This window comes from Ceratotherium simum, chromosome 8 (genome assembly GCF_057802395.1).
Source record: "Ceratotherium simum simum isolate JZ-2026a chromosome 8, ASM5780239v1, whole genome shotgun sequence".
NCBI lineage: Eukaryota > Metazoa > Chordata > Mammalia > Perissodactyla > Rhinocerotidae > Ceratotherium > Ceratotherium simum.
In genome coordinates this window covers 12,143,468-12,169,427 of record NC_141907.1, presented here as the reverse complement: position 1 = coordinate 12,169,427, position 25,960 = coordinate 12,143,468, and the positions used below count along the sequence as shown (strand labels likewise).

Genomic DNA, 25,960 nt, shown 5'->3' with positions numbered 1-25,960 from the left:
GTTGCAGTTTTACCCGCCCTTCAGGGCCAGTATCTCCCCTTCTCCAGAGGCCAAGCCACAGCAGCTGAAGGGCTGCCCCTCTCCTGAGCCCCTCGAGCACTTATTAGCCTGCTCCATTCACATGACAGTTGATGTTTACAGCCTTCTGGGGCACTTCCTGGGACACCTCGCTCTCCAGAGTTAGACAAAACTGGGTGTGAATCTTGGCTCTGCTCTTTGACTTTGGGAAAATTATTTCACCTCTTTAAGTCTCTGTTTCATCATCTGTAAAATGGGGATAACAATACCTACCTCTTGGGGTTGTTGAGAGGATTAAGTGAGGAGGTGTATGCAAAGCACCCTGGCACTGGTCTAGCATTAATAGATGCCCTGAAATGGTAACTGTTGGCATGATGACAATGACTATGATGCCAGTGATTATGCTGGAGGAAGAAGGGGAGGTGGACATAGGAGGAAGGGAGAGGAGGAGGAGCAGGAGGAGCCTTCTCTCATATCTCTCTACCTTTCACTGAGATGATATCCAATAAACACTTCCTGGAAGATGAAAGGAACACAGTCAGTGAATCACAGGAGAAAGGGCCATGGAGCAAACAATTTAATTCTGGCCCAGAGACTAAACAGAAACACAGATGTTACTTTGTATCTGGAAGCTGACACTACTGACTATGCCAAACAGCACAGAACAAAGCCAGCTGTGCAGAGCTGGCCCCAGGCTGCAATGCTCACGCTTCTTTGCTTCTCTGCAAGTATCTGAGCTGGCCAAGTGGTGTCCTTGCCTAGACGCATATGCCAACTGGGAGATGACAGCACCCAAGGGGCTTTCAGGAGCTGTTGTTCCTGTTTGTTCTCCAGGGTCTTCTGTGCCACAGAACACAGAATAGCTACCATTTATCAGCACCTTCTGTGAATCAAGCAGAGTGCTAGATGGCTTACACATAATATTTCCAACCCTTACAGGTATAATATTTACCCCATTTTTCATATGAAGAAACTGGAGGCTCTGAGAGGCGATATGATTTGCTGAAGGCTCCTAAGTAGGAGGGAGAGCTGGCATTCAAACTCAGATCACTCTAACTTCACAGCCAGCTTCTCTTTCTTCTTCTTTTTTTAATATTTACATATATTTATTTATTTAAAACAAGAATAAGCCCATTACATGTTAATATAATGTAAAAGTATGAAAAATAACTATCTTTTCCAAAACAAAAAAAAGTGTAAGAAAAGTGACATTGTTTTATATTTTTGCAAATCTCTTTTTCTGTGTGTGATTTTTTTATCTACATTTTATTATTTTAAAATTTATTTTTATTGATATGCAGTTGACACATGACATCTTGTAAGTTTAAGGTGTATAATGTGTTGGTTTGATACATTTATATATTGTAATATTACCACCCTGACATTAACCAACACTTCTATCACATCATGTGATTATTATTTCTTTGTTGTGGTGAGAGCAATTAAGATCTAGTCTCCTAGTAACTTTGAAGTTTATAATGTCAGAATTGTTGACTGTCTTTACTGTGCTGTGCTTTAGATCACTAGGACTTATTTATCTACTAATTACAAGTTTGTACACTTACATAACATCTTCCCAATTCTCCCATCCCCCAGCCCCTGGTAACCATCATTCTACTCTCTGTTTTTATGAGTTCAGCTTTTTTAGGTTCCACATATAAGTGACATCATACAATATTTGTCTTTCTCTCTCTGACTTGTCTCACTTAGCATAATGCAAAGGTCCATTCACGTTGTTGCAAATTACAGCCCACCTTCTAAATCTCTCTGCCAGGACACCTACCTAACCCAAACTTGGGGACCTTTGCCAGGGGTCCTAACATGGAACATCCCTTCCATTGTCAACATTTCCTCCCTCCGCTAGAGGTGGCTCCTTTCATGAGACTTTGCTGCCCTCAAAGCAGTCAGCATGGGACCATCTTGGTGGCTGGGACCATTAAATACAGAAATATCTTAGTTTAAAGCCAAGAATGAACCAAAATTAAAAGAAGAAAGAACATACCCTGAGCCTTCAGAACTTAATGCAGAAAGTAAAGCAGAAAAAAGAAAGAAAGAAAAGAAATGGAAAAACAGCATGAAAAATCATCATCTATTTTAAGTATAATTTTCATGACTGAAGAAAACATTCAATGCCTGGACTCTGGGTCTGGAATAAAGAGAGAGGGTTTGCATGAATTTATGTGGGCACTGCCTCCCTTCTGCACATGGATGGAGGCAAAGCCAAAGAAAGGGGCTGCCATGGGTAGCACAGTTTTCTATCTCCTTCCCAACTTGATGGTGGAGAGGAAGTACATGCATAGGAAATAACCTTTGTAGGAGACCAAGAGATTTAATCACAGAAAGGGCCATGAAGTTAATGGACTGCACAAGACCACCCATATAGAAAGTTATATTTTCATCTTTTATGCATCTACCTCAAGTTGAGACAATCTGAGGATTATTCTAAATGATAGGGAGACAATCAAGCAAATACAGTCAATTCCCAACTTCTATGTAAATGTCCACTTTTCCCTGCTGCCCTTGCCCCTCGCCAAACACAGAGCATCTCTCTGCCTCCCGGCTGTGGTGCTGGAGCCAGGCCTCCCCCTGCCACCCAGAACTTTGGTGGGCTAGTCTTCAGCCACCCCCACTGTCCTATGAAGGGAGAATAAGGGAAAGCTGGCATTGGGAGATGATGAAAGCAGGAGATGTATGTGCAGGAGGGAAATTAGTTTGACTGGAATGAGAAAATGGCAAAGGCTGGTGAAGTTGACTTGGAAGTAGTGGGAGGTGAGATGGGGTCAGTGGAATGTGGTGGAGAGGATCTCCTGTGACTTGTTCTAACAGAAACCCCTCAACTAATGTAATCGTTAGGCATTAATCAGGTTCTACCAGGTTCCAGCATTATTAGGACCCAAAATCATACCATGCAATGATAAAAATCTTATATTTACATGAAAATTTTAATAAAATAAAATAACAATAATTTTTTTAAAATAGCAAAAGTTTTGTTTTTACCTGATATTGGGAACTTCTTCTTCTACTATCAAATCAGCAAGAAGAAAATGATGTTTTGCAATTAGGAAACGATTTATCACTGATTCTCTAACCTGGGGAAAGAAAGAAGTTTTATTTAAAATGTTCTTGTTCTATGAACTTCACAGTTCACCATCCTAATGTCACCTCAGCTCAGCCCCCCTCATTTTCTCCGCAGCACTGATGTCTTCCTACTGTAAATTGTCCAGCTTTCCTTACTTGTGAAGCTCCCTAAAGGTGGGTTTTCTGTTTTGTTCATAGCTATATTCTCAAGACCTGGAAAAGTTCCTGGCACATAAGATAGTAAAATTTTGCTGAATGAATGAATTAACAATTACAAAAAATAGGGCCTGTCTCTAAGCACACACATTTCAGAACTGATTCTTAAGTTCTTCCCCTATTCATACTGATTTACTTCTTAATTATTCTTTAAATAGAAGACCTCTTAAATGTCATAAATCAGTTTTTTTATACATGAGCCACAGGGTAGATCAACTGGATGGGAAAAATGTACTGTAGTCACTGTAGCATTTCTTACAAATTAAATTTATTGAAGGAAGGAAGGGAGGGAGGGAGGACAAAAGGATATTTCAACTTTTTTGTGCATAAGGGAAGTTAGTATGTGATTTATAAAACTTCTTTTTTATTGCAAAGGTAATATGATACAAACATTCAGTATTAGAAAAATCACGACTTAGAAATTGAGTCCCTTGTAACCATACCTCACTTAAGATAACCATTGATAGTAAACTGATCTACCTCCTAGTGTTTTCATATGTTCAAATGATGAAGATAGCTGTTAATTTCATGTCTGTGATTATAAGAAAATAAGTCTATAGGGGTTAAGTGACTTTTACGTATTACATAGGTACTTAAAAGAATAGAGACCCTCCTCCCCCAGTCTTAGGATGCTGACTATTTTCCCCTTATGAGGACTGTTTAAAATGATTTTCCTTACCTGCTGGAGGTACTTGGCTACTGTGGCCCTATGGGTATCTATATGGTCCTTGGTTTCAATTACATTTCTGTCTTGCAATCGTTTCTCATAGTCCTAAAATTAAAAAGGAATAATTTTCTGATTTTATAGTACTCTCTCACATTCTTCTTGAGATTAGAGAATTATTTATTACATGTGGTTTAAGTCATAAATTATGGTTTTAAATGTTTCTTCCACTTTCCTCTTAACTTTTGATTTAGAATTGATCTTTGAGGCAGTATCCAGGATTCGGAGTCAGTTGGTTGAACTACCTTATAAGTAGAAGAGAAATCTGTAAAATAATTACAAGTTAAAATGTTCATGCAGGAAGAAATAGAGGCCGCAGAGATAACAGAGAGAGTTGCTATAGTTCGAGATGCTAAGCTCACCCAAGCAACTTAGCCTAAGCCTCTGATTAGTTTTTGCCTCTTCTATTTTAAGTAAAGCAATTACAAAAATTTAGCATCTGGCTGCAGCTGACTTGGATCACCTACTTGGAGGAGAGTAGTGGATACTCTTGGCTTTATCTGCTTAGGCTGCTCGCTGCACTTTCCTCTCTTTTTCTATCAATAAAATTCCATGTGGGCCCCAGGGAGCTGCCATGTTCTCCTTCAATCCTTCTTTGGTCACAGCTGAATGCCCAGGGTGGCCCCTAACACAGGCTGGGTGACTCAAGCGCTGTTCCCAAGATTTTTAAACTTGGGACAAGAGGACACATCTCTCTCTCCTGGCTGAAGCTTCTAGATGTGAACTTGGATGATGATGGTGACCATGTGGCCAAGTAGAGAAATCTGTCCACAACGGGGGAAGATGAAGCCACCCTATCAAGGGAAGCCCAGACAGGATGGAGAATTCAGGCCCTGGATCCAGTGTCCTTGAGGCACAGATGAATCCCTGCCATTCACACGTCTTAGATATTTAATCCTATTGTGGGATTTCATCATCCAGTAAACTCCCCTTGGTGCCTGAGGTAGTTCAAATTGGGTTTTTATCGCTTACAGTCATGAATCCAAACTAATACAAAGAAGAACCAAGTAATCAAAAATATTCTTCAAGAATAGTTTCTGCATGAAAAATCATGCTGGTGTTAATTTCTAATGGCTCTTCATTTACTTCATCAAACACAAACCCATCTGTCTGGCTTACGCTGGCCTGCCCCACCTACACAGGCCTGATACCTATAGCTCCTCAAAGGCTCCCCGCCCCCACACCCGCCAGATCGCTCCTCCACTAGGCCTTTGTGTATCCTACTGCCCTTGCCCAGGATGCCCAGCCCGTTCCCCACTTCCTTCCTGCCCCGCGCACCCAAGGCTGCCTGAATCCCACCTGTCCAGTTTGCTCTGCAGTGCTCATCACTGTGCTCTGTGCTTGGTAAATACTTATCGGATTAAAATGGCATTGAATTCCTAACTAAGTCAGGATAGTTTGCCATATTAACACTTGAAATATTTTTCAAGCCTGCAATTTAATTTTTCTTAGTTTACATGTCATTATATTGAGGCAAAGAGATTATTTAAACATTGAATTTAAGAAAAATAATGGAAAGGTTATGTAAAGTGCTGTAAAAGAGAAACCAATATTGCTACTGAGAACATAACAACAAAATACATATACAATGGTACCAAATGGCAGAGCAAATATTTTATTATTTTATTAACTCCTCTATGGCAATTTCTTACCTGGAATACCTTTTCCATAATTTCTCGGTCATATACTGGAATTTGCTTATAATTTCGGAATTCTGGCACCTCTTGGCTTCTAAGACAAAGAAGCCGGAATCGTCTGGATCTATTTAATTCCTCATCCGAAACAAAGTTAAATTCCTGTTGCAGCTGTTCCAGTCGAAAGAAATCAGGAACATAGGACTCACCACTGGTAGCAACCTGTAAAAAACAGAAAATGCAAAACTCTAGATGACAGACAGATTTCATCCAAAAAAATCCAGCACTGGAATGGAATGGAAGTTTAACAGTTTTAGATTGAAAGACTTGAAACATCCTGCATTTCATTTTAAGATAAAATACATTAAAATATAATAATAATGAGGAAGGTTCTATTATATTCATTTAGTGGCTATAAAAGGTACCACAAATCATTTTTCCAAAGAAATAAAAATTATGAGGTTCGTTTTTGGTATGCATGCTCCCCTAATAGGTGTTATGAAAATATACAGACTGAAAAATGAAAGATTTATATCCATTTATTACTCGGTGCCTACTGCAAATGAGATTACTCATGTGCACAGTGTATATAAAATCTAGTATTTAAAAAATATTTTTAAATATAACTTTTTACTATTTTTATGCACATATGTAGATAAAGGCCCAGGGTCAGCTGATCAGCTTCACTTGGCTCCACGGCCATGCTCTCCTGTCGTGGAACAGTATCTGTGGCCTTGGTCATCGAGAAAAGTGAGCCAGAGATGGGTCCAGGTGCTAACCCCCAGTGCCCCTGTACAATGTCACAGAAAGGATGCCTTCAGTACCACTGAGAGGCTGAGCAGGTGTGGGCTGCACTCTGCCCAGGTGTCTGCTGGCCCCTCTGCTGGGTGCTTTGCTAGCTGCAGCCTCCTGCTGGGCAGAGGGAAAGCCAAGGAGCAGAGATTTGCTGGGGCTTTGGATAGGAAAGGTGATCCCACTGCGAAAATCCTGGTTCATTAAAAGAGACCAGTCAGGAAGGCAGTCTCTGAGTTTTGTCCTTTTATGGGAAAGCAAATAGTTAACAAGAAAAAAATGAAGGTGACACGTAGTATATTATTGCTGATTTAAAGATAGTAATCAAAATGTGATTTGAAAACTTTACATGGAATAGAGTACACTTTAGGTAACATGGTCTATTCTTTCTAATCCACGCTAAGAAGTATCATGTTGGAGGAGAGTTTATAAAGAGAAAAGTCAGAATAAAACAAAGCTTGCTTTGGGACTTAGAAAGACCAGGAGAGAAATGAAAATTTTCATCCTGGTTATAGTTACCCTACTGATAAACTCATACTAATAAACATGATTATAGAATGTGTTGCTATGGTCACTTTCCAGATCATCTACTTGTTTATTATGTTTTTGTGAGAATTATGAACTTGGGAGTAAAAGCAATTGTATTTGATACCAAGAAAAATCATTTACTGACTAATGTTCCATTTTATTTATAAATTCATTAAAGAATTTTGAATGTTATGATAAATACAAGCCATTTATCTCATAAATGCTTAAGTGAAATCTAAATGATAATCAAACTAATCATTAAAGGAGAAAACAAACAAAACCACCATTTCTTAAAATGCTCCGTCAGTCCTTCAAGGTGTGATGGAAAGAGTGTGTGCTCTGAAATCAGATCAACTTAGATCCGAGTCCTTACTAGCTGTGTGACCTTGAGCAAGTAACTGTCTGAACTCAGTTTCCTCTCTATAAAAGGAACAATATGAAACTTTTCTTTAAGGGTTTTACAGAGGTTAGAGATAAGAGTAACAACAACAACAACAGCTAATATTTACTGCACACTGATTGTGTGCCCAGCTAAGTGTTGATGTGCAACAGATCACTTCCTCATGGCAATACTGTGAGGGCATCACAGGGCTTAGAAGCATGAGTGCTTGCCTTGATCACACAGCCAGGTAGGTGCAGAGCTGGAATTTAAACCTGCCATTTAACCCAACACTCGTGTTCTTAAACTGTATCGCATAGGAGAATATAGTGTGAAAGAAAATGTGTGTAAAGGGCTGAGCCATTTCTATTATTATCACACCAAGTTGAGAAATAGTGTGTATGCACAGTTCTGCCACATTACCAAGATTAGCTGCATCAAAGGGGCATTGTTGGGGTCATTTGGGTCAAGCTTGGACTCTGCTGCCCACTTGGCCAACTTTTTCATGTCCGTCAGTCCTGACGTGCCAATAGATGAGATGGCATCTGCTCTCTTCAAAGCGCTGAAAAAAAAAGTTGATTCCATGAGACAGACTTTATCACAGAGCAGTTTGCCTCATGAGCACAAAATCCCAGGGACAGCATTGCTTAAGAAGGTTATTACTATCTATGAGAGAAAATCTGATCATAAGGAAGGACTTCTGCTGTTTTTCTTTACTTGATGATTGCTATTAAATATGTCATAAGGCTAATAAAGAAGTATGAATGGTAGGAGAAAATATTTGCAAACCACACATCTGATAAGGGGTTAATATCCAAAATACATAAGGAACTCATACAACTCAACAGCAATAAAACAAATAATCTAATTAAAAATGGGCAAAGAATTTGAATAGATGTTTTTCCAAAGAAGACGTACAAATGGACAACAGCTACATGAAAAGGTACTCAACATCACTAATCATCAGGGAAATACAAATCAAAACCACAATGAGATATCACCTCACACCTGTTGGAACAGCTATCATTAAAAAGACAAGAGATAACAAGTGTTAGCAAGGATGTAGAGAAAAGGGAACCCTCATGTATACTGTTGATGGGAATGTAAATTGGTGCAAACACTATGGAAAACAGTATGAAAATTCCTCAAAAAATTAAAAATAGAAATAACATATGATCCAGCATATATACACAAAGGAAACAAAATCACTATCTGGAAGAGATATCTGCACTCCCATGTTTATTGCGGCATTATTTATAATAGCCAAGACATGGAAACAAACTAAGTATCCATCAATGGATGAATGGATAAAGAAAATGTGGTGTATATATATATACACACAATAGAATATTTTGTTGTTAGTGCCATCAAATTGATTCTGACTCCTAGTGACCCTGTGTACAGCAGAGCAGCACCCTGCCCAGTCTTTTTGCACCATCCTCTCATCTTCCAGCACTATATCAGACAATGTTCCACTGCTATTTGCAGGGTTTTCGTGGCGAATTTTTTCAGAAGTGAGTGGCCAGGTCCTTCTTCATAGTCTTTCTTAGTCCAGAAGCTCAGCTGAAACCAGGTCACCATAGGTGACCCTGCTAGTATTTGAAATACCAGTGGCACAGCTTTCAGCATCCCAGCAACACACAGCTGCCACAGTATGACAACCAACAGATGGGTGGTGTGGTTCCCTAATTGGGAAATGAACTCGGGCTGCAGTGATGAGAGCACCGAACCTTAACCACTAGACCACCAGGGCTGGCAAAGAAAAGAAGGAAATCCTGCTGTTTGCAACAACATGGATAGACCTTGAGGGTATTATATTAAGTGAAGTAAGTCAGACAGAGCAAGACAAATACTCTATGATCTCACTTATATGTGGAATCTAAAAAAGCCAAACTCATAGAAACAGAGAACAGATTGATGGTTGCCAGAGGTGGGAGGGAGAGGAGGGGAAATTGGTGAAGGGGGTCAAAAGGTACAAACTTCCAGTCATAAGATAAATAAGTTCAGTTCAGGGGATCTAATGTACAGCATGGTGACTATAGTTAACAATACTGTATTGTGTACTTGGAAGTTGCTAAGAGAGTAGATCTTAAAAGTTCTCATCACAAGGAAAAGAAGTTGTAACTGTGTGATGATGAATGTTAACTAAATTTACTGTGATAATCATTTTGCAATATATACATTTATCAAGTCATTATGTTATATACATTAAACTTAAACAATGTTCTATGTCAATTATGTCTCCATAAAACTGGGAGGGAAAAAAGTACGAATGGAAGGAATGCAGATGTGACCCATTCCTACAACTCTGCTCAGTGCTTAAAAGTGTCCTGAGTCCCTGGGTCCAGGCCAGTAAAAAGGAGCCTCAGGATGCCCCAAAAGCCTCACTTCCCAGACAACTGGGGACCACTTGTAGCTGAGGCTAAAATAAAAGAGAAAACATAAACACTTATGCAGCTGACTTAAGCACCAACTTTGGACGTGACCAAATTCCAAGCAGGCAGTGTTGTCAGCGTGGTTGAGTTGGGTGTTATTAACAGTGCTGCATGTCTCATTCTCACACTGTGTTTCACCTCCTCTCCTGGGGAGCTCAGCTTTAATCCTCAGGAAATTTCCCCAGCGTGAAACTCAGTGAAATGAATGCAAAATGCCTATGCTCAAAGGCATAAACAAGCCTCCACTGGAGATGGCTGCCAATCTCCTGACTGAGAAAGTGCAGAGCAGCAGTTCCTTGTCCTTTTGTCACATGGATACAGGATCTGGCATTGGGATGGAGAGGGAATAAAACAAGCCCTGTTCTGTTTTTCCACATGTTGAGGAATGACGGTCTGTGACTTGGAAAGTGTCTTCTTGATAATCAGGATGAATCCTTTTATTTTATAGTGGAGGCAGCTGAGGCCGAAAATGGTAAAATGATCAACTCAAGACACATCTGTTGGGAAGGACAGGACCAAGACTTGAACAGGACCAAGACTTGAACCCAGGCTACCCAGCTCGCACAGTCCAGGCTGCCTGGACGCACAACCACAAAGAGAGGGCGCCACCTGGGGGTAAACTGGTGAGGCTCAGAGTCCCTTTTTTGCTGTTCTGAGTAGAAACCCAAGGATCTAGCTATCAAGGAAGAGGATGAGAATAGGGACTTTCATATAACCAGAAGTTTCTATACCAGTCATCATTAGCAATGAACCTTTACTTAAGGACAAATATAAACAACTATAAGCTAGGTACTCCCCCACCTGTGAAACATGGAAGAGAATACTTCACAGAGTTATTGTGACGATTAAATAAGGTAAAGTGCTTTCACTGTATCTTACACTGATAAACACTAAATATTTGTTAGGCTATTAATATTTTAATTTTTACCTTAAGAATAATAAAAACTCCTGAAAATACTGGCATATGACAATAAAAGGAAAGAATGCAATTTGCAAGCTTTTTCCCCATTGGATATCATAAATTAAATCAATTAATATAACCATACAAAACATATTAATTAAATATTAATATAATCAATATATTAATATATTATTAATTATATATAACATAATTATTATATTATTTATATATTGATTAATATATAATGTTATATATTAATGTATAATTAATTAATATAATTAACACTGACACTGCTTATCAACTTCTTCTAGCCACACATTACCTCCTAAATCCAATGTTCTGCTGTGACAATGGAGGAATTAAAGGTATCCCATTTTCTCCAGTGGCCCATGACACACTGTTGGACACTTTTCCTGAGGTCATTAGAATCAGTTGATTACTACCATCAGCTTCAAATGAGAAGGGCACTCCTAGGGAAACACCAGATTAAACAGGATGTTGTTTAGAAAGATTGAGAGAGCCCAGTCCTGGTAAGAAAGCAGACAGTAGACATATGGAACAGAATAGGTGGGAGTGGCGGGGATGGCACACATAATTCAAATCAACATCACTGAACTTCTTCATGCAATAATGCTCAGAATCAGCTGCTTAGCTCTATGTCTGAGAGCAGAGTGTAGACTTTATAATGAATGCTGCACTCTGGGACCATCTGTGTACATATTCTGGCTCTGCCATTTAACAGCTGTGTGACTGTGGGCAAATTAACTTAACTTCTCTGAGCCTTAGTTTCTTAATGTATAAAATAGGGATAATCATAGTACCTCCTTCAAAGGAAACAAGAAATGCAATGATGAATTTCAATGATTAGATACAGCCAAAGAATGAATTTATGACTTGGAAGACAGATTTAAAGAAGTTACACAGAATATAGCAGTGAAAGAAAAATATATCGATTATATTAAAGAGAAGTTAAGAAATATGGTGAACAGAGTGAGAAGAGCCATCATATACCTAATCGGAATTGTAGAAGGAGATAGAGAGAATATTAATTAATAATCTCCCATTGTAATTATTTAAGTTATTTCAAACTTTTCAGCCTTAGAAATAATACTATGATGTACAATTTTTTGCACAAACTTTGTCCTAATTTTAAGTTATTTTCTTAGGAAACACTTCTAGAAGTAGAATTAAAGCATAAAAGGCATTCCAAAGGTCATTAATTTATACTTCCAAACTACTTTATACTTGCATAGTTATATGAATTTACTAGCCACCAATAGTATATAAAAAATGACTTTGCAAAAAATTGTATATCATTATTTTATTTGAATTTCTGATAGCAATTTTATAATTGTCTGGTTGTCTGAGAAGTGAAAAAAAGAGATATGTTCAAATCTGACAGTGAAACTGTGAGCCATTGAGGATAATTAGCTTTCCTTACCACTTCCAACTCCCTCGTGGTCCAGTGTCACATGCTGGTTACTGCTAAACTCTATTTCTTCAAGGGGAGCCCTTCCAGTGACAATAGTAGTTTCAGGAACAGGCAGAAACACCTCTGCTAGCAAGGTTGTACCACTGTGTCCAACTGTTTCATATACCTGAAGTTGAGGAAGAGAAACAGCCAAGTAAAAATAGATAATTAGTCCATTTATCTGTGCTGGTCACTGTTCTAGCCCAGAGTGCCAATCTCAGTGTGGAAAGTTGAGTTGTGTTATTATAGTCCCCATGGAGACCAGATTACACTTTATTTGTGGCTGAGTTGTTGACCCTGTCCTCTTGATTGACTTAATCTCCTGGGGTAGAGAGGTTAATCAGTAGCAGGCTACTACAGTTGTTTCAGTTTCCAGCAAATACAGACTCCCTGGAGAATGGCCTTTCTCCTTTTCCTGGTTCAGGTTATCTCAGGGAGAAATGCCATCAGGTGAAATGGTGAGATAATATGGACACGCCACTAGATGGTTTATTATCTGCACCAACTGCAAAGTCAATAGGAGAAGCACCATACCTAGAAGTACTCTAGAGTATCAGATTCAACTCTACTATTTAGTAAATCTCTCAAATTCTGCCCTTCAAGACATTTTATTTGTTAGCTATAGAAACCCTACCCAGCAACTTCTCAGACCTTCTCCCAAGATGGAGCCAACTAGACCACTGCAGTTCTGATACTAATTACTGTGGTGTGCCTCATTATGCCATCACCATGAGATGAAGGACCCATTGCAATCATAGATTATGAATATACAATTCATCCTCAGCAGGACCCTCTGCTCCATTTGATCAAGTTTTCCCCTGAATTTTTGGATCATTTCACTTTTGTAATAAGAAGATGACAAAATATTCCACAGCTCTGCTGGCTTCTTTCCTGTGTTTTAGTCTTTCTCTCCATGAGGTCTCTCTGGCTGGTACACATTTCTCTAAAATGCTAATTTTACTCATTTTATTTCTACTAATTAAATCTTCATATTTTTCTTCTTATCCAATAGAGTACCCCTCTGATTAATACTTTCCACTTACCACTTGAATGCACAAGATGCACACAAAGATGACACTATAGATCCTTTCCACCCACCCTCCCTTCCAGGGCATATGATATAAATTCTTTTCTGAGGGTGAGGATGAATTTGTGCCAGGCTGGCCTCATCTCCCTAATATCCGCCAGCTCAGGAGAGGAACTGAATGGGAACTCTTGGTGCTGAGTCTATAGGACAGAGGCAATTATGAAGTCTAGGGGAATGGAGGGGTTACATATTGGTTTACATATCTACTGTCTCAGAAGGTAATTATCAATGTTTTTTAATATGGAAAAATGGATTCCATCTGACAAAGCCAAAAAAACATTCAAAATTTTTCCAAATTTTTCACCCTTCTCTTTAAAAGTGGCAGCAGTTCTATTTAAGGCTAGGATAAATGCTATTTTTAAAAATCAGAAAATGGGGGCCGGCCCCGTGGCTTAGCGGTTAAGTGCGTGCGCTCCGCTGCCGGCGGCCCGGGTTCGGATCCCGGGTGCGCACGGAGGCACCACTCCTCCAGCCATGCTGAGGCCGCATCCCACATACAGCAACTAGAAGGATGTGCAGCTATGACAGACAACTATGTACTGGGGCTTTGGGGGAAAAATAAATAAATAAAATCTTAAAAAAAAAAAAAAATCAGAAAATGGGCAGTGTGGGCTTTAAATAGGTATTTGCAAATGGCTTTCTGTATAATTAAGTTTAATTTTTGTTTTCTTTCTAAGTCAGCAGTTCTCAACCTCAGCACTATGGAAATTTTGGGCTGGACGATTCTTTGTTGTGGTGAGTTGTCTTGTGCATTGTAGGGTGTTTGGCAGCATCCCTGGCCTCGAACCACTAGAGATGCCAGTAGCTTCCTACCAGTTGTGAAAATCAAAAATGTCTCCAGACATTGCCAAATATCCCCTGGGGGATAAAGTTACCTCCATTTGAGAAGCACTGTTCTAAACAGAATGAGTGCTCGTGTGTGTGTGTTTGAAGGTGGAATGTTAATGGAGAGTCATGACAGGAAATATAATTTGATTTACGTTCAACTGTTCAAAAATTCCTCTGTTGTGTAAATAAAACAAGGCAGCAGTGAATTCAGAACAGCAATTAGATCAGCTGCTACCAAATTGGAACTATTTACAGAATTATTGTGACTTCCCCTACATTTGGAATATTGTTTGCTTTAACTCAACAATCCAGGGCAAATTTACCTGCTAACGGTATTTAGAATTGTGTAGATAAGATGAACCTTAGAAATGTAAGGACATTAAGTTAAGATAGATAAAAAATAATATTCCATCATGAAGTAAAGTTTACATTGCATGGTTTTAGATCACGTTTCTCTGATTAAAAAACCAAACAAAACACAGTTTCATCTCTTGCCCTTGGTAGTGCTGGATCCAGTACAAGTGGCTGCTCTTTTTCTCGGCTGCCTGCAATGCCGCTCACAGCCAGTTAGTCATCTCTTGGTTGATGTCCCCATTTTTCTCAGTGTTAAATCACTTTTCGTACTCTTGTGCCCTCAGACTCCCTTCCTCCACTGAAAAGGCGGAGGGCACCTGGTGTAACCCCCTCATAGCCCTGCCCTCCACCTCCTCCCCTGTGTCATCACTCCTGCCTTCAAAGACCTGCCTATCATGTCTTGATCCCACCCCTCCCAATATCCTGTGGGGTCCAATGCCTCCCCTCTCCCCTCACCACATTCCTTTTTGTTTTCAGAGTCATCAATCTTTTCTACACTGGCTGCTTTTTCACGGCTGACATACATCCTCGAATCAACCACACCCTAAAGTAAACTACCATCCCCTTTCAAAACCCTGACCCCTTTCTCTCCTTCCCTTCTCTGCCAAGCCCCTGAGAGAGGAGCCTTCTCTTGGTATCTTCGTTTTCTCTCCCCTGTCCCACTGGATCCCAACCACCAGGTCCTCATGTCATTTCCCCATCTAATTGCCGTGTCGGGGACCACATCTAGGTCTTCTTCCTGTTTCTCACAGTGCCTTGCACAATGTATATGCTCAATACAACACTTTTTGGACTGAATGTACAAACTACAGGTGGGGGCAGCATAATGAAGTAGATAAGAGAACAGGTTCTGGGGTCTGGGCTCTGGCTCTGCCACTTTCTGGCTGTGTGACCTCAGACCGGTTACTGACCTTCTCCACAATTCAGTATAACGGGGATAATCATACCCCATAGGACGGTTGTGAAGATTAAACGAGTTCATAAAAAAAAACTGGTGCCTGGCACATTGTAATTGCTCAGTTACTGTTGTCTTATAAAGATATTGTTAAATATCGACACAACTTAATACATAGTGATTCCTACGATTGTTTTCTAAGACTTTTACCACAGTAATTAGTTCTCAGAGGGCAGAGATATGTCAAATTTTGGACTTTGCTCTTTACCATTATACCCAATTAATATGGTGAAATGAATGTAAAATTTATGGTCAAACAGACCTGGGTTTGAATTCTGCTCTGTCACTTGAATTGCTTTGTGTTATGAAGTTACTCAATATCTCTGAAGCTCAGTTTTCCCATCTTTAAAATTGGGAGAACAATAGTACCCATGGTTTTCTTTAGGATAACATGAGATAGCATATGTAAAGAACCTGGTTCTGCAGCAGACACTTAATAAATGTTATTTCCTAGATATTTCCCCCATTTGTCCAGGCCCCTGTCTGGTCCACACCCTCAGCTTCTTACATTTAGATGACTTACACCTGTCTTCACCTTCCTCCGTGCAATCCATTATCCTTACAGCACCCTTCCTACCTGCTTTTGGCTACCTGGCTCCTCTGCTCTGCACATTGCAGGGTTTCATGGTATCTACTCCCCTTGGCTACGAACAAGGGTTGGCTTTCAACAGTGTGACTCACTGTCATCCAATTAAGTGAGTGGATAAGTGAGACGTGTGTGAAAAAAATATCTGTTTTGGACTTATGTCCACAAAGGACCAACAACAACCACAAAAGTGAGCTAGCCAAGGGTTAGCAAGGACGCTTCTCAAGGATTGTTTTTCCCACTCCCATAGCACTCCTCTGCAATGAGCCAGAGAAATCAGGAGAGGCCCTGGGAAGAGAAACTCAAGTAGTCGCCAACTAGGTCACAAAGGAAAATTTCCCTATCTCAATCCACATACTAGGAATATAAAAACTCAACAGGACTGATTCATAAGGAAAAATAATAATGCCAAGAAATGTAAAATCCACCCAGCAGTATTACAACTGTTGTTAGTTTGGGGGAGTCAGGCAGATGAATCTGGGGTGATATTGTAGATGTGAGTGATAAAGAAATGAAGATAATCATTACAAAGCCTTTTTATTTATTAATCAAATTTCACTTTTTTGAAAGGCCAAGCATTTATTTTGGAAAGACCTCAGAAGTCAAGATTTTCAAGACCTTTCGAGAAGGACTCTGGCCCTGCTCCAACTCCCTTGTCCCCTGAAGTCCAATCTCACCATTGTCTTGGGGCCAACTTTGATTCTACTTCTTTTTACTCTCTCAAGTCAAACTGTTGTCAAGTCATGTCAGTTCCTTCTTTCAAGGCTGCAGTGTTGCTCTAATTAATTGCTTCCTCCCATTTCCACTGCCAGGCCCCGATCCCATCCCCTCACTGCGGACTTCTTGTGCCAGCCTCTGGACTTGTATTCTGCTTGTAGGACCGTCTTGACATTCTTATCTCAAGCCTGGCCAGGAAGCACTGAGCCTTATAGTTCACAACATGTAAGAAACCAAGCATCACAATTGACACTATTCCCTGCAATGGTCCTTTACACCTGCTCACCACTGAGTGTTGTTTCTTTGTAGTTCTCTCTCTTATCTCCTGGCTGGAGTTAAAGCTCTGGGGACAGGGCCGTGTGCACCTCTTTTTATACATGGCTTCCACTTCTCCACCACACTTCTCGCTCAGTATCAGATATCACTTAGCTCTTAACAATCAAACAGCAAACATTCATGGTTTGGCTGTTGATTCATCGATTGATGCATTATAGGTTTGAAAATCCCAGAACTTTTTCTGAAATACATTAGGCTCTAAAGTTAAGAATTTGATAGCACTGGCATAGACAGATGCATTTAAGGCAATTTTTCTTACTCTATCTTATAGTTGCCAGTAATTCTTGAACCTTCTCTAATTCAAAACTTGCAATTATATGGAAAATTCCCAGAAGGCATAGTACTATTCCTTGAGAGTTGAAATACAATATCTCCTAAATTAATTTCATCTGTAACCACTACTCAATCATTAAAAATTATGCCATTAAGCCATTATCATATGTGATGTGATCAGTTATCAAATCTCTAGATAGCTTAAAAACTTAGCCAAGACTCCTTTAATTTGTAATTTTAAAAAGAAGATGACATGATTCAGCTCTTAGGGCTAACCTAATGGCCTAGGAGTATATTCTTGGAATTATAGGATAAAGTTTTGCTTGTTTATTTAAAAAATTCTTCTCATAGTATTTCAGACAATTACCCTTTCACATTACTTTTTAAAAAATTGCTTTAATTGTAACATCCACAGCAAGCTAATATTCAAGATAGTAAACAGGAGGTAGTATAGGAGGCGTCTCTCATATTTTAGAATATACGTGAAATAAAATATTGGTGCACTAGTGGACGGTGCAAGATGTCTTTCCTTCCACAGTAATTCAGAAAATTTAGAACTGCTGGAGTGGGAGAGGGATTCACAGACTGCCCAGGTGGTCTGAGCTCCCGCCAATCACAGAGGCCTGGCTGGGTGCCTGCAGGGAGGTGGGGGGGCAGGGCCTTCTGTCTCTCATACTCTTCAGTGGGGTGTCCCCTTCCAGGGCTCCATCTTCCTACCTGCCATATCATTGTCTACTGCTCTCTCTCTCTCTCTCTCTCTCTTCTCTCCACTCTAGCTCTCTATCTGGTCTTCTCACGGTAATCTTGGTCTTCCTCATGTCAGCTCTTCCTCTGCAGGGGAGGAATGGGGAAGATGAGTTAAGGATGGATCTCCAACGAGGGGGCAACTCTGAATAACTGAAATCTTTGCTGTTCTGTGGATGTAGAATGGGAAAGACTTATATAGGGTCCCCCAGCAAACCCTCATTATTAAGGGAAGGTAACAGCAAAGCATCAAGCTGGCTCCTGGAATTTGTGTTTATTTACTTTCTCCATCAAGTTTTATTAGTAGTTTAGACAGTTTTCCGTGTGCAGTATTTAAACTGTAGCTTAAGCTCATGTGTTCAGGACAAGGGTAGGAGGGTTCATGTGGGAAGCAGTGAAGACATGGGGCGTCAGAACCAGCAGAGTGCAACCCTCCCTCTAAAGGCATTCAGATCTTCAATGTTCCAAAGCCCATAGCCATCCAAACAGAAGGGCACTGCCCCCAGGCTCCTTGCTGCAGGGAATCCCTGGAAAGAAGGGCCTCTCTTAATCAGGTGTCCATGGTTTGGAGAATACTAGATTTTCTAATTTCAATATATCTGAAATGAGGTTGTGTCATTTGATCCATGGTGCATTGTAGTTATGTGGCACAAATAGTGGTGCATCTCACAGGGAACGGCGATGAGATGAAATCAAGTCAGCAGGATCCCAGAGTCCCCTGAGACATTGCTTTGCTAAGAGGACAGAGGAAGAGGAGCCCTCCACGTGGTCCAGGCAGTCAGGCTCAGCAGGGGCCCCAGAGGAGATAAGATGGAGAGTCAGTGTGGACCTGACACCTGAGAGCAGCGGTGTTAGTACCAGGTATGCCCACCGGCCATCCACCCCAATGTTGCCCCAGCTCACCTTCCCAGTGCAGAGCTGGGTGACTCCCCACTCTCACCTGCAGGCACTAGCACCCCCATTTCATTCTCTGTATCCATACAGAGTTGTAAACCAAGGAGGAAGAAGCAGAAATATAGAGATTATTTTCCCACAAATGATATTCAGAAAGGGAATTTTCAGACTTCAGGAAAACCCAGGTTTTCACCAAACCTCCAAGCACAATCCCCTTTCTAGTACCATCTTTTACTTTAATAAATGTCCTTGCTTTCTCTTTAACCATATTAAGTTTAAGTTTAGCAGCAAAACAAGTTCTATTTTTTTCAAGTTTCAGAATACATAGACATTTTCTTAAAAATTAGATGGGGTTTCAAAGAATTATGTGCGTGACTGGACTAAGCCATTTCAGACTTTAGGGCCTCCAGAATTGGAAGAGAATAAATGTCTGTTGTTTTAAGCCACCAAATTTGTGGTGCTTAGTTATGGCAGCCCGAGGAAACTGAAACACATCACATATTGCTAATGGTGGGAATTTGGCTAGTGGGGAGATTTATTTATTTTGGGGAGGATCCTAGCACCTGTATCACCCCCCATCATACCTGCTTGTGATTTATTGATTTCTCTGGTTCATTAGGCTAGGGTCCTAGTAGAGGGTGCAATTGAAATAGTCCTTCAATGAATGAACCAGAGACCTTCCTCCATCCCCCACCCTCTCTCATTCCCCCACCCCGTCTCAAGGCACATGCTTGAGCACTGTTACCAGTTACTCTGCCAGCATTGTCAGAAGGCAAGTGGGGTAACAGACCTCCTGCCAAGACCGTAAGAACAGACATGCCCAGGAGGAGGCTCACCTTCTGTTCCAAATCTATCAGGACATAGCATAGCCAATGGATAATTTAAAACCATCTCACACCTGCAATGACCCAAAAATTCTCGTGATGGTGACTGTAATTAAAATGCATACCTGCAGTGTTAAACTCTCTGGCCAGTTGAATATTTGCAAATTGAAAATCTGTCCAAAGTGGACTCGGAAGTCTGCCCCGAGTGGCCGACTGTCAGTCCGGGACACTTCCTTGTCGTTGAAGAGCACCTTCAAATACACTGAGCGCCTCTTGACATCCTCCCTTCGCGAGACCTCCACCCTGCAAAGTGAGACAGTTCACAGGTGGGATTAGTGTGAATTTACCAAGGGTAACTGGAGTGTTTGACCCATGGGCACCGGACAGAATGAGATGCACAGGAGGTGACTCTGTCAGTCACTTCAGCCCTCACTGAACCCAAATAGCCACAGGTCTTGCAGAGCTTAGTATAATTCACTGTGATATGGAATAAGAGGCACGGAAAAGGCCACAGGGAATTTAAGAACTGTGGTCCAAGTATTGCCGTTCTACAGTCTCCTTAATTTTTTTCAAACAAGCCTTATCCTTGCAGCCCAGAGTTTTAAGTATATAGAAACATATTACTTGTTAAATGGAGCAAATTCAAACCCTAAGGGAGAGCAGGGATTTATATTTGGGTAGGATATTTTATCCTAAAAGTATAACAGCATATTGTAGCAGTTAGATCAAGTCCGCTTCTCAAAGATCCAAGCTTTTTCTTAACACTTTCCGATGATGAGTGATTGCTCCCTGGATGCAGCAGATTAAGAAATGTTCCTTATTTTTAAAGGTCATTTGAATCTCAATAAAAGGTGTCCTGGCAAGCATATCATTCTTATAGCCAGGAAGTGGTCTCCAAAGAGTGGTCTTTAATTTTATTGCATATATTTGCCTACCCAAAAGGCCAGTTAATAGCTAAGTCGATAGTGATTCAAGCTTGTTAAGCAAAGGAAAAGGTTAGAGAATAGAAATCCAGAACACACTCAGGGTTTTTGGTTGGCAATTTTTTTTTTAAGTTGTTGTGAGATATATACAACATAACACTTCTCATTTTAACTATTTTTAAGCGTACAGTTCAGTGGCATTAAGTACACTCACAGGGTTGTGCAACCATCACCACTATCCTTCTCCAGAATGTTTTCTTCATCCCAAATAGAAATCTGTACCTATTAAATTGGGTGGTAGTTTTAACTTTTTACATCTCTGTAATTTAGGCCCATTCCAGACATGAAATTGCTCAAATGACCTGAACATATTTTTTTTCTATGAAGGACATTTAACACCAAATTTCAAGAAGTATCCAAGACACCCCAAGACTCCACTCAGAGTTGTTTTAAGGCTTATTCTCAGTAACTTCACGCTACAAACAGACCTAAAACACCCCTTACCTGATGGCCTGATGAATAGGGTTGATTATAATCATTGGCTTGGGGTAACCTGGATTATAGTCCCAAATCCCAGTGAAAACTCAGAAACTTAAGATTGAGATACACATTCTCAGTCAAAATGGGATTTGCCATAAAACACTGTCAAATCAAGCCCAAATTTTCCCTTTAAATACATGTTATGTAATCACATATTTTAAATGTTCATTACAAAATTATATGGTATGGTATTTGTGACTTGAGAATAGCTAATTTAGTGCTGGGGAACAGTTTACTTATGTATGGCATCTCAATGCTATGAAGTTTAGAGAACACATGAAAATGCACAAGAAGCTACAATTTAAAAATAAATTATGAGTATGTTAACAGAAGTTTGAAACTAAGGAGGTTGTAGGAAGTCTTATAATGACACACTAATTAATCCCTGCATCCTAATTATCTCTGAGGATGACTGACTCAATTAAATTCTCAGTTGCTGAGAATTTGTTCGAATATTGAAGATTCCAGCCTAAGATATTCCCTGTGTTCATGATACATCTTCTATTTACTGGAGAATTAAGCCTGGGATCTGGTGGTATCACTAATTTTAATAGATTTCCTGTAATACATTATGATATGCTATAACATGCATCTGAATCACCTGGAAACCTTGTGAAACACAGTTTTCTGGGCCCTGACCCAGAGTTTCTGATTCAGCAGGTCTCAGGTAGGACCCGAGAATTTGCATTTCTAACAAATTCTCCAAGTGATGCTGATGCTGCTGGTCCTGGGGCTACACTTTGAGAACCATCTCTGTAAGTAGGAAAGAAATAGATAAGAAATTTAAAAAATATTTGTATTATAATTTTTAAGAAGAAAATGAACACATATATGTATACTTATGAATTTATTATATGTGTAGATTTATATATGTAAAATGAAACTTCTGATTGTTTCTCTTTTAGATATCACATACAAATGACTAGAGATGTATTTTTATCAAATCTGGAGGGTGTGCTTCAGATGGCCTGAGTTAAATGCAAGCTACAGGGAATATTCACGATCCCTTTGCGAGGCTCTACGAGGCCTTCAAAGAGGAAAGCTGGTCTAAGGGGCAGCCGCAGTCAAGGGCCAATGAGAGACCTGGGTATCTGTGCAGGGACGGGGGATGCACTACCAGTGGACCGAAAAGACACACTGAGGTTACAGATAAAGGCTCCAAATCAGAGGCCACTCAGGCAGCCACTGGGAAGAGCGCCTCCTACAGGCGGCTTCACATAGTGGGCTCTTGGGGGCCAGTGGGATGCATTAGGTAGGCGAACCACATGAAATCACCAAAAATATGGACAAATATCTGCAATTTCATGTGGTTCAGTCTAATATATATTTATAGAGTTAATGATTTTCCTGATCATACCGTGTTGGTCAGGAGACGTACACTCCACACAGTGTGTGTGTGCACATGTGCACGTGGGTGTGTCACATGTCAACATCATTGATGGTCCAAGCGTCCACTCACCTGGGACACTGGTCGTTGGGTGTCACGCTCCCTGCCAGGCTCAGCTCTGGGACCAACATGGGCTCCCCAGGCCTCCTCCTGCTCTGGGCTGCTCTCTCCCTCACCTGTCGCTCTATTACTGCCCGATCGGTGGGCTCTGGAGGGACAGGTTTTACAGGATCCTCCCCGGGATATGGCTCCTCCATCTCCTCATTGGAATGTTCTTCGACTGCTTGTTTCTTTCTCTTCTTCTTGGCCCTCTGTTGGGTAAGAGGCAACCTTATATCTAACAGGAATTTGGGAATTTCTTTTAAGAGCACAGTCTTCGGAATCAGATAGACCTGGATATAAACCCAGCTCCACCTCAACCAGCTGTGTACACTCAGGCAAGTAACGAGGCCACTTGACCTCTCTGTGCCCCAGTTTTCTCATCTACAAAATGGGGACAATCATAGGAAACTCCTCCCAGGGTTGTTGAAATGAGGTAATGCCTGTAAAGCACTTATCACAGTGCCTGGCCCCGGAAAGAGCTGAAAAAACGTTAGCTGTTCGTGTAATCAGTAACATTAATGATTAATGTAATGATTAACATCAGTTCTGAAGGCCAAGGACACATCTCAAAATTAAAGTTAGGCTTGTGAGCACAACTGGCATTGCAGCGCACCCTGCTCTATTATGTAGTGCCCTTGGGTTCAGTTTTGCTGGGTCATGTGTACAAAGTTGTATAATTTTCTGAGGGAACCCGGAAGCATCAATACCCTACATTCAATGGGATAACGCATGTAAAATTCTTAGCACAGCACTTGACCCATACACGAGCAATTACTGTGTTCTTCCTTGTTTGTTCACTCAGATAGCCACAGAGTGGTACCAGACAACTACCTATGGAAAAAGCTGCCTCTGGTATCAGCTAGCTGGGTGGCATTTTAAGTGCATTAACGAATCATTCGCTCATCATTTTGCCCCCACACAAGGAAGGGGGCAGGGAGGGAGACAGAACAGAGCCTGCAGGAGACCCCAGTCTGCCTGCCCAGTTTCCCTCTTCCTATCTCAGGGGGCATCCCAAGGTCAGCCCTGCTCAAGGCTGAGTGAGGATTTACAAACTTGGGCTTTCTTCCAGGCTTTCCACTGCTGATGGGCGCTTCTGTATCCGTCCATCCTCTGGTCATACTCTTCCCTGTGTTCTTCCAACAATTCGCTTATTTCAGCTTGAATTTCTGCTTCATATGCCTCTTCATCTGCTTTTTGGTCCACTTTTTCCCTTTAAAATAATTTACAGTACCTTGGTTATGTCTTGAAATTAAGTAATAGAGTAATAATAACAGCAAATACCTGTATCAAGCTTGCCAGGTGGCTGGTCCTCTTCTAAAAGCTTTGCAAATGTTAGCTCACAACCCCGTGAGGCAGATACTATTATCATCTGCATTTTATACACCAAGAGACTGAGGCACAGAGAGGTTAAGTAACTTGCCCAAGATCACACAGTTGGTGAGAGGAAGAGCTGGAATATGAGCCAATCTATTTACTGTTAAGCATCAATGCTGCTCTGCGTTAAATGATCCAGATGGGGTACTGACACAGTGCCCCTAAATTCTCAACTGATGGTAGAAGTTTCATTGTAGTTATCTTATCAGTTCTTCAAGTCTCTGAGGAACCACTTCCTTTTGTTGCTACTGAGTCCCTGAAACCACTTTTTTTTTTTTTTTTTTGGTGAGGAATATTGGCCCTGAGCTAACATCTGCTGCCAGTCTTCCTCTGTTTTTTATATATGGGATGCCACCACACCACGGGTTGCTGAGCAGTGTGTAGGTCTGCGCCTGGGATCTGAACTCGTGTACCTGGGCTGCCGAAGCGGAGCACGTGAACTTAACCACTATGCCACTGGGCTGGCTCCCTGAAACCACTTTTTTTGACTTTGGCTTGATGATTTGGGTTTTTCTCTGATGATTCTGCGACACTCCATCAGGAGTTTGGCCCAACCCAAAGCAGTGTTTCCCACCACGTGTTCTGTAGAACATTAGTTCTATGAGCTGCCTTATCAAAAAAGGTGCAGTGGTCAAGTCAACCTGAGATTAAATAAATGTGAGTTTCCTTGTTGCTGGTCTTCGCAGAGCCCTTTATATGTTAATGAGCAGTGTGACTCTCCAGGAGGGAGCTGGTAAACATGCGTACTCAACACATCCCACCCAGCGCTTCGTGGTTTATGCAACTCTCCCTGCATTTATCCCCTAATGCGATCCATGTTGCCAGCCTGCAGGTTTGCCTCTCCTCAAGTTCCTGTCCCTTTTAGATAAACTTAGTCAAGTACCTAGAGCTGACAACAAATGTTTGCTTATGACACACGTGGCTTGGTGATTTATCAATTAACAGTCCCTGAAGGGACTCGAAGATACTACTGAAGAAATCACTTTGGATACACAGTGGTACCTGAAATTCATAAATATTGGAGAAATTTGGCTCAAAAATTGATTATGTTCCATCTCTGATATACAGAAAACCATTCGCTTTTCTCATTGTTATTCAGAAGCATGAATAAACTGGTTGGAATTTGAATACTTTTGCAGGAAGAAAATTATGGTGTATCATAAGGTGGCTAGATGAATCAAGAGTGTGAAAAAAGAGGACTCCAAAAGAATTTAGGAGACAGCTACTTATGGGAGGGGGAAGAGGTGTTTAGTGTCATAAAAAGGAAGATTGCAAACTTGATGTGACCCTGAGGGTAAATTTCCTATAAATTTTAGTTTATCCTAAACTTAAGAAGGTAGGGAGGAGAAAACAATCTGGTAAATATTTATGTTCTGCTTCTGAGTGGGAGGGGTACCTGGGAGATGAAATTTGGAAGTGGAAACACTGGAATTTCTGGGCGACATCCACGATTTCTGTGGGACAGACTATTTGAATTTGTTTTCCATCAACTAATATTAACTGAGCAGATACTGAGTGGCAGGTGCTCTCTTGGGGACCAGATATCCAATGGCGACAAGGTCCCTGCCCGCATAGAACACAGTTTTGTATTTGTCCTGAAAACTATAGAATGTTTTCTCAGTCTTATGATAATTACAGCCCAAGAAAATAACAATTTGTAGCTATCTTTGGCTAAATGTGGCTGTTTTCAAAGCAAAGTATCAGATAATTGCCTAAATTTGTCATTTTTCATGTAGAAGTGCAGGCACAACACTTATTCAGAAGAAACAATCAGGAAGGGACCAAAACGCTCTTGAACTGATGTACAGAACATGGTTTTGTTGTGGTACACTCTCCTCTCAATCATGTATTAAAGTCTAG

The 25,960-nt window shown here is 40.6% G+C and overlaps 1 protein-coding gene across 6 annotated transcripts in view; it reads right to left on the bottom strand.

The window, feature by feature from the left end:
• The window catches only part of CC2D2A (coiled-coil and C2 domain containing 2A), a 119,700-nt gene that overhangs the window by 32,790 nt on the left and 60,950 nt on the right, over positions 1 to 25,960 (bottom strand). For all 6 annotated transcript variants that reach the window (XR_015552868.1, XR_015552869.1, XM_087434116.1 and 3 more), the window contains 9 exons: positions 23,780 to 23,936; positions 22,697 to 22,935; positions 19,900 to 20,077; positions 12,147 to 12,303; positions 11,028 to 11,175; positions 7,793 to 7,931; positions 5,689 to 5,892; positions 3,992 to 4,084; positions 3,016 to 3,107 (listed from right to left, as the gene is read on the bottom strand). Coding sequence is in view for 4 of the 6 variants with exons in the window: in XM_087434116.1 (XP_087290242.1) it covers positions 3,016 to 3,107; positions 3,992 to 4,084; positions 5,689 to 5,892; positions 7,793 to 7,931; positions 11,028 to 11,175; positions 12,147 to 12,303; positions 19,900 to 20,077; positions 22,697 to 22,935; positions 23,780 to 23,936 (1,407 nt within the window). In the remaining 2 variants the exon portion in view is untranslated. The remainder of the gene's footprint in view (positions 1 to 3,015; positions 3,108 to 3,991; positions 4,085 to 5,688; positions 5,893 to 7,792; positions 7,932 to 11,027; positions 11,176 to 12,146; positions 12,304 to 19,899; positions 20,078 to 22,696; positions 22,936 to 23,779; positions 23,937 to 25,960) is intronic.